This window comes from Euphorbia lathyris, chromosome 5 (genome assembly GCF_963576675.1).
Source record: "Euphorbia lathyris chromosome 5, ddEupLath1.1, whole genome shotgun sequence".
NCBI lineage: Eukaryota > Viridiplantae > Streptophyta > Magnoliopsida > Malpighiales > Euphorbiaceae > Euphorbia > Euphorbia lathyris.
In genome coordinates, this window is record NC_088914.1 from 71,671,750 (window position 1) to 71,681,572 (window position 9,823).

The following is a 9,823-nucleotide window of genomic DNA, read 5'->3' on the forward strand; positions in this document are numbered from 1 at the left end:
AAAAAGTGATTGGAATTATAAATAAAAGGATGGATTTAGAATTATTTTTTTTAAGAACATTTTCATTTTTACATATTATGTAGAAAATATCATTTATGTTTTCCTAACCAAATAATTTGATGTCTTTGTTTTTTTTCATACTTCGGTTTGTCTCCAACTTTATATGATACAAAAGGGTGGAAAATGTTGAGGTAATTATGCTCACTTTACTTTATTAATAATATATATTAATTTCAAACTTCATCAATTATATAATTTTCCTCATTAATATGTAATTTTCTTCAGCTGATTAGGAGGATGATAGATCAATTAACCCTTGAAACATTGCCATCCGGGTTTATTTCTCTTCTTTATTTTTTATTTTTCATTAATGAGTAAATTAACATGCATATTTTATAGTACAAAATTGTTAAAATGTTTACTTTCTTTTTAATATGATAATGGCAACAGGACAAGCATGGAAAATCCTTTGGAGGTATTATTGTATTATTTAATGATGTTTTCCACAATATTTTGTATATATATATTGAGAAAGCAAATTTATTGATATGTAATTTTTATTTTGGATTTCAGGTAGTTCAAAATGAAATCGAAGAGTGTAATTCTGAATTGGAAGATCTTGAGAAACAAATAAGGTTTGAAATTATTAACGTTGATTTTTCTTTTTCATACAACCATTTATAAAAAAATATAATTATTAAAATTAATGCATACTTAAGTAAATTGATAATAAAAGTCAGAAAATGAATGGATTTAATATATTATAATAACAAAATCTATTAGTTTGTTTCTACAAAATAAGTGGTATATATATATGGAGCGTGAATCGATTAAGAGTATGAATTATTTGATTAATTTTATTTCAGCCATTTTACAAGAAGTTTAAGTAGCATCAAAACATTGAATGAGGGTGAGAAGTTTAAGTTTAAGTTTAAGTTATGATCTAAACATGACTCCAAAGCCAGAAATGGACTTTCTAGGACCCAACAGATCCGGATTTCAACCTTTAGGACCCAATGAATCAGGATTTCAACATGGACCCAACGTATTTGGATCTTAATCTGGAGGACCCAATGGATCCGGATTTCATCCCGAAGGACCTAGCGAATCCGGATTTCAACCGTTCAGGTAATTAATTTTATATTATCCTCAATTTTAACATTAATATATATTTATATGATGTATGCATGTATATATGCATTTATATCTTACTCTTATTGAACATTTTTTTTTATAATACATGCCTTAAAGTTTGGGAAGAATTGTTTTTAACATATATACTCTAAGTTTAAAAAACATGAAGTAATATGAAAAGGATAAAAAATAAAAAATAAAATAATAAATTTGAGTTATAAATATAGATCATTAAATTACACTTAGAAAATTAGAGACGAGAAATTTATTGTGTTTGTAATCTTGTATTTAGTAGAATTTTTTTTTTATTTTTGTAGTCTTCTTGTTATTAATGACAAAAAAAATTGTAATGTGGCACGACTTCATGAATTTTCATTTTCTCTTATCATTATTGTTTTGTTTAGTAAAAAAATATTTATTATTGTCGTCTTCTTGTTATTAATGACAAAAAAAAATTTTGCAATGTGACACGACTTCAAGAATCTCCACTTTTGCTTATCATTATTGTTTTGTTTAGTAGAAAATATTTATTTTTATCGTCTTCTTGTTATTAATGACAAAAAAAAATTTGTAACGTGATACTTCATAAATCTCCATTTTCGCTTATCATTATTGTTTTGTTTCGTAGAAAATATTTATTTTTGTCGTTTTCTTGTTAGTAATCCTGAACCTCAGTTACACCAATTTTTCAAATGACAACTTTCCTCCAAGAATGAATGGAGATGAGGTATGCATACATACTTATATAGTACATTTTCATTACTAAGTACTAATTTATTTATTAATAATTAATAAGTAATGCATGCTTATTCTCTTTGTTTTGAATTAGGGCACATCTCAGCAAGGCGGGTATTACGATTGGAGTATTATGAATACAACAATCAGCTATTACAATGGTGTCTCAAATCCTAAAGGCCATGAGAACCGTTTCAGTTTTTGAATTTTTAAGGATTTTTTAGTTGAATCAAAATGCTAAACTATATTTAGCTAAGTATCTTTATATATGAATTTGATTGAACACCTTTTAATATGCTTTTCTCTTTTATTAATTTAATTTATGTTTACACGTTTAAAGCTTTATATATATACAGTCCTACTTAATTGGACCCTCAATGACCAAGTGGAATTTAGACCTTCACCGTTAGATCTACATTCACTCTAATCCTACAGTGATAAATTGTAATTTAGCTTTTATTTAATTTAATTTTTTTCTTTTATAATCAATTAATACCATAAAGGATTCCTAAAATTAAGGAACTGCTTTTTGGAACACGCCTCTTTTCTAGAGTGAGGAAGAACGTTGGAGCCATTTATGTCTAGAATTTTCTGGAATTTCAAGACAAGGACCAGGATACGCAAAGCTGTTGTTAATACCTTGTCCATAAACTATTCTAGGAAGAGAGGGGAGTATTAGAATTTGATTATGGATATAGAATATTGTTTGGGCAAATATGGTTTCAATTTCCTCTTTCTAAATTTACTAATCCTAAGAAAAATAGACTTGTTGGAAGTGAGTTTGTTTCTCAGATGGCTCGGTCTTCTTCCTTCCCTTACTATTAAAGTTTATAAAAGTTTTGCCATTGGAATTTTCTAGGTTTTGCTGTTCAACAAATTACAGCCAATTGGAATTTTCTGGGTGAAGAAACTGCTAGTACCAGTGTTCAATCTAGTGAATGAAAATAACAAAACAATTCAGAAAAAATCTTAAAATTCCAGAATTTTTTTTGACATAAATGGCTCCAACGTTCTTCCTCTCTTAGATGAGATGCGACCGGAAATGGGATATTGAATGGAAAGAACGAAAGCGACTCCAGAAACGAGGAGAAATTTTACTGTCCGCCGGACATACCGCCTAATAAAAATGAGGTGGTATGCCAAAACCAATAAAAACATGACACTTCATTATAAATTATTTTAAATCATTTAAAAATAATTAGAATGCAAAAATTATCTGACTCTACCCTCTAGTTTCTCCCTTTTTCTCGATTTTTGCAGGAGTCCTTATCAGAAGCAACCACACCTCTGCCTGATTCTTCTCCGGTTAAACCAATCGTCTTCTCCAGCTAAACCTATAGTCTTCTCCGATTACTTCTGCTTGAGGGTTGCCTTTCCTTTGTCCCTTTTTCTCAGCATCCAATTTAAGAGACACCTTTCTTGATTTAATTTTACAGGAGTTGGTATAGAGTTGGTACAGAGACACCTTTCCTTGCCGGCGAGTTATGTAATCTCGGCAACTTCTGCTTTTTCTGTTTACCTGAGAATTTTAATCATGTTATAATGGTGCAGAGGTGGCGCTTCAACTGTTAGAAATATTAGATCTGCGTCCTTCACATTTATTTTTTGCAGTGGGTCACAGCTCTTTGTTCGTTCTCCTCTTCCTTCAACTGTTAGAAATTTTAGATCTGCAGGCCACCACTATCTGCTCTAGCCATATTCCTGCACTAAATTAATCCAATTTTCGTAATGAATAAAATGGATATACAGTTTCATGGTAGATAAGAAGGAGATATAAAGTTTTGTGGTAATTTAATTAGGCATTATTTAGAATCAGATATTACATAAAATCATGAATCTCATTCTTTTTAGTAACATAAAACTTGAAAAAGAATCTAAATAAAAACCCAACCAATTTATAAGAATTGGAAATATGAGTTTTTTTTGTTCAACGAAAATTAGAACCCAGATGGGAATTTTGATTTGTTGGGAATTTTGATTTTGAAACAAACAACGATGAAAAACTTCAAGGGTTGCATAATAAAACTGCATCAAAAAAATTAGCAGTAATAGTTGCCCATGGAGAACAAAAACAGAGCAAAGAGGTTGTTGGCGGTGGCTTTTGAGAAAGGACGGCAAAGAAAAGAGATTGAAACCAGACACAGATCTAATTGCAGGAGAAAAGAAAAGTAAAATAAATTTATTTTAATTTTTAAGAAAATTTAATTGCCACATGTCTTGATTTAATTAGCTATGGCATACCATATCAGATTTTGATGTGGTATGCCCGGTGGACAGTAAAATTTCTTAGAAACGAGGCGTGTTCCATAAAGCAGTTCCTTAATTTTAGGAACCTTTTATGGTATTAATTGATTATAAAAGAAAAAAATTAAACTAAACTAAAGCTAAAATACAATTTGTATCACCGTAGGATTATAGTGGAGGTAGATCTAAGGGTGAAGGTCCAAATTCCATTTGGTCATTGAGAGTCCAATTGAGCGGGACTATATATATATATATAAAAGAGATCAGGTATGACAAAAAAAAAAATTGGTGTGACAATTACCAATTTTGTAATTAGATAGGGAAAGTGGCAAATTTGTAAATAAAAGGAGAGAGAAAATTGTTTTATTTCTTTTCTTTAAAATGCATTTTTCCGATTTTTCCAACCTCGTTTTTCGAAAATTTATATACCGTTAGACTCGTCTTAATTAGACGGTCATTTTAAGATCCCTGAAGCTCAGTAAAAAAAAATTCGATGAACGGAATCCGACGATCTTGTGGCTGTTTTTCTGTGAGAAAACAATATCTAGAAAATTTTCAAAAAATTCCAGAAAATGAAAATATCATTCTAACAAACTTTAATTCTTGACTTAAAGTGATATTTCTTACGATTTAGTCTCAATAAATTGTTAAAGTATATAAAATGGATAAAATTAAGGAAAATAAAAATGCCCATAAAATTTTGAAAAAATTACAGCAAATGTAAAACATCATTCTAAGAAACTTTAATTTTTGACTCAAAATGAGATTCATTACGGTTTAGTCCTAATAAATTGTTGAAGTGTGTAAAATGGATAAAATTAAGAAAACTAAAAGTGCCCAGAAAATTTTCAAAACATTGCAGAAAATGTAAAACATCATTCTAAGAAACTTTAATTCTTGACTCAAAGTGGGATTCATTACGGTTTAGTCCCAATAAATTGTTGAAGTATGTAAAATGGATAAAATTAAGGAAAATAAAAATACCCAGAAAATTTTCAAAAAATTCCAGAAAATGTAAAACATCATTCTGAGAAACTTTAATTCTTGACTCAAACTGAGATTCCTTACTGTTTAGTTCCAATAAATTGTTGAGATATGTAAAATGGATAAAATTAAGGAAAATGATTTATTGGGGGGTAAATTACACCAATGGCCACTGAACTATACCCATTTTCACATTATGACCACTAAACATCAATTCTTCCCGATATGGCCATTGTATTTTATATTTTGTTACACCGGTGGCCACTATAACCGTTGACCAGTCTCTTTTACCTTTGACTCTTCTTTTTAACCGGTTTCTCTCTCATCTCTCTTCTAAAACCTACAATACCCATTTTACCCTTCTTCTTTTTTCTCTCTTCTCTTTCTTTTCACTCCCTCTCTCTCTTTTCCTTTAATTGCAGAGAATAAGTCCAGAAACAGAGATCTCTTCGCTGTCTTCCTTCCATGGCCGAAAATACAATCCAGAAACGAGAGATCCATAGGATTGGAGAAAGAATTTGTTTAGGAGATGATGATATACATATCAGAATCACAAAGAATTATGCGTTTAATTTCAATGATTTCAGATCCTCTATGGAAATGGAGAAATCAATTGACGGACAATAATGTTCGCAGTTAATTTAATGTATATTGTTCTTTTGTTATTTTAAATTTGTATTGCATTATTTTTTAAAATCATATGTTGAAGCTTGTTTAAACATTTTTTTATGCTTTTTAATTGTTTAAATAAGTTTGATATAAGTTTCGGTCGATTTGTCCCCACTTTTAATTAAAAAAAGTTTGATATAAGTTTCAGTCGATTTGGAACAGCTTTCACTGAATTTTAGATGATATAATATTTAGTTGTAACGTTTTGGAATTCATAACAAACTTGTTCAAACATGATATGAGTTTCAGTTGATTATTTTTTCAATTTCAATCACTTCCAACTACTTTTGGAAGTTATATGATTGGGTTAAATTGGTGTAATTTTATATATACTGTAATTTTTTTATACTCACAAATAACTTGTTCAAATATATTTTTTTTTTCATTTTTTCTATCTGCTCGATACTAATTCTATCGGATTTTATGAAATTCCAGTCCATTTGATCCACTTTTACTAGATTTCGGAACATTTGTAATTAGATGAAATTAATGTGAAATTGCAATGTTACCTTTTGAAATCATTTTGAACTTTATTAAACATTTACTTAAAGTTTCAAAGTTTTTCAAATAAGCTATAACACATTTCATCCAATTTTATCCGATTTTGATTCACTCTCAATGAATTGTCGAGCATTTTGAAATTGGATGAAATTGGTTTGATATTTGATTTCAAAATATTTTAGAATGCGTTTTTGAATCAGAATCCTAATAATGTTGTAGTTAATGAATCGGTTTTTTTCAATCGAGAATCTCTATAACCAATAAAATTGCGATTATTGTTTTTATCTTTCGTTGTGGTTGACAATTTTTAATTCCAGTAACGGTTGTGTAAGAAAAACGGTCCCCAATTTTTTTTAGTGGTTTGTTTTTGTACTAAAATATACAACACAAAATGAGAGCTACATTACAAAAAGGAGCTGCCAAATATGATTGATGCGTACCCACTAAATCTATGAATTCATAAATTCCTAATTAATTAATTAATCTATATGCTTCCAAACAAAAACACTCCTATAGAAACCTAGTAATCACAATTGCATCAATACATCCCCACAAAATAAATAAATAAATAAAACATACTCCATCTTTTTTAATATAAAAACAAATAATCATATAGTGGAAGAATATCTACCATGTGCACTAAAATCCATGCACAAAACACCTACCTATGATTATATCCAATTCCAAATATCTATAATCCCAAACTATTTTTAATTTTTTTTTTTTAAAATATTGCAATAAAAGTAAATTTCTAGAGATTTGAAATAAAGCATTATCCTTTTTACATATACTTTACTAAACAAAAGCTGTAACAAGGAGATTCCAAATGTAACCAGCACAAACACATGAAATGGACAATTACATAATAATCATTATGTATTGAAGGTTATAACACAAACAGCACAAAAGAACCTAAGTTATTAAAAAGGGTGAGAGTCGAGTCGACATGGATCATCTTTTTTCCTTCCTTCATTCCTTCAACGGCGTCGTTCTGGGGTCCATTGTGGCAGACTTGGGCTGAAATGTTTAGACACAACTCTCGAATCTAAAAGTTCCATGATCGGCGTAAAGCTAACACATCTCGGAACTTTGTACTGATTAATCGAAGCTCCTCTCGAAATTGCGTAATCCATGAGTTCTTCAAATGTCCCGTTTTGAACTACTCTGATCTCCAAGGGTCCGATTGAGTTATCAGCAACTCTTCCTTGCCGGTACACCGTGTTCATCTTCTCCTCCATTGCTAAACAGCACTGATTCAACACTTCCTCCGGTGGCGAGTTCGCCGGATCTTTCACAAGCAATTCCCAGTATATAACGTAATGCCCAGGGATTGTTTTTGTATCGGCGAAACTAGTGTACTCAACGACACTAGTATTGAACTCCTGGAGCAACAAAGAGGCGTTTTCAATTGCTTTCTGTAATTCAGATTCATCTGTTTTATCGGCGTCAATGCTCAATAACACGTTCTTCCTCCTGACGAACTTGAACTTCGGGGCGGAGTTGTGAAATCCGACGACGAGGAGGATGTCGCCGACTCGGTAACGGTAAAGACCGGCGTAGGTGGTGATAACGAGTTCATATTCTTTTCCGATTTCGAGATCGGCAAGATCAACGAGACGTGGAGGAGAGTCACGTGATAGAGCATGTGCTGAGGATGGATCATGAGGTAGGAACTCGAAGTAAGCCATGTTTGGCATGATTGTGTAACAAACATCAGATGGTTTACACATTGGGTTGAGATTAAGTCCAAAATAGCACTCGGAGGAAGCATACATAGTGCAAGCCATAGGTAAACCGCCGCTGTAATACTCTAGAGTCGGAATATACTGAGCCATAGCTCCGGTAACAATGACGTCTAGGTATTTAGTGTTTGGCCAAATTCTAGTGATAATACCTTCCCAATTTTCATCTGAGCATTGTTTGGTAATGAAATTAGCTAATTCCGGATTCGGTTTGAGGAGTTTTGAAATGGAATCTCTAATTGCAGAATCGGTGAGTTTAGGGTTTAGTGTTCCGGTGGAGATATCGAGAACGAGTTGGTTCCAGTTAAGCTGAAGGAAACGGATGGCTCGGAGAAGACCGGAGGCGAAAACTGCACCGACTCGGAGAACTTCTTCACGCATAATAAGGCCACACAGCATTTGAGAATACATACTCTGGAAAGAGTCAGTGCAGAGAATTGTCTCGTTAGGGCTTGTGTAGACATTGTATGGATCAAATGGCCTGTTCTTGAAATGTTCACTTTTGTAGTAACTTGTGAGCACCGGACGCGCCACTAGTCCTCCTGGCGTCTTTGTCTCTGCCTTTATGAACAGAAAATACAGTCCTTTCCCTTTCTCCAGTCCTGGCACATAACTGCACCAACAGTGTTCATAATTAATTTCACTATTATCCATTTCTCATTTTTCAATTTAATGGAATAAATCATATGATTCATTAATTACTCACAGGTTCATCACCGGCATCAGAAGACTGTATAATAACTGCCGCCGGTCCAACTCATCTGCAATCGTCGGCATTAGTTTTCTCTCACCGGCAGAAGTACCAGAGCTGCAACTGAAAATTTCTTTTACACTTCCAATTAAGCAAAGATTTAACCAGAAAAAATTAAGCAAACAAAACTTATTTTACCTTGTGAGAAACTCGGAGATAGGATGAGAGGAGAAGATTTTAGAGCGATCGCCATTAGCGATCCGTTGAATATCAGGCTGGAGATCTTCGTAAGTGACAACAGGTAATTTAGACTTGAACGTGTCTCGATCGGTGGCTCCGTCGAGGTTGAAGCGTTTCAGATACTCAACACCGGAGTTTCTAATGAGAATCTCGGCGAGGATTTTTTCTTGAACGGAGTCAGCATTTCGGGTTAGCTCTTCGATGAACTGAAGAGCTTTGGCGTCTTTCTCATTTGCAGGGGAAGATAGAGCTGAATCAATAACAGCCATGGATGAAGATGAGGATGAAGATTAAGAAAATGAAAGAAAGGGGGATGATATATAGAGAGAGATTTTTTCCTCTTTTCTGTTTATGTTTGGTGTGAGTGAGAAGCCATGAAAGGAAGCGAGTATATATAGGGAAATTCCTAAAGGGAAATCAGCTGTACGTACGAATCCGTTGCGTTTTGTATGCAATATACAGGTGGACATATGGGATGTATTTCTTTGGAAGGATATGGACGGATATACATATTTAAAAAAACGTATATATTGTTATTTTGGTTAAAAAAAAGTTTAGGGACAGTAGAGCAGTTAATTACACACTAATTCTCTTCTAAGTATAAACTTTAATTTTTTAACATTAAAATCATTATATTTTTTATTACGATTTTGTAAGATTTTGGCAATATCAGTGTCGAAAATAACACGTAGACAACATACAAATTAAATCTTTTGCACTCAATTATAAAAATAATGACAAAAGTATCCAATTTAGCTTAGGTTTTGATGATTTGGAAATCAAAATTGAATGAAATTGATTGTATTGAATTTCGTAATATATTTCATTTATTCTTTTATATAAGTTATTCTAACAAATTTAAAAAATATAATTAATATAAATT

General features: G+C 31.9%; 1 protein-coding gene across 2 annotated transcripts; it reads right to left on the reverse strand.

Annotated features, from left to right (window-relative positions):
• Window positions 1-7,025: 7,025 nt before the first annotated feature.
• Window positions 7,026-9,306, reverse strand: LOC136231195 (probable indole-3-acetic acid-amido synthetase GH3.1). Of its 2 annotated transcripts, none has more exons than XM_066020507.1 (3): window positions 8,899-9,306; window positions 8,716-8,817; window positions 7,026-8,622 (listed from the first exon to the last, which is right to left on the reverse strand). In XM_066020507.1, exons 1-3 carry the CDS (start codon window positions 9,207-9,209, stop codon window positions 7,245-7,247), a joined length of 1,791 nt encoding a protein of 596 aa, XP_065876579.1. In that variant the 5' UTR covers window positions 9,210-9,306; the 3' UTR covers window positions 7,026-7,244. The 2 variants fall into 2 exon arrangements, with proteins under 2 accessions (XP_065876579.1, XP_065876578.1); XM_066020506.1 differs by having other exon boundaries at window positions 8,716-8,823.
• Window positions 9,307-9,823: the final 517 nt, after the last annotated feature.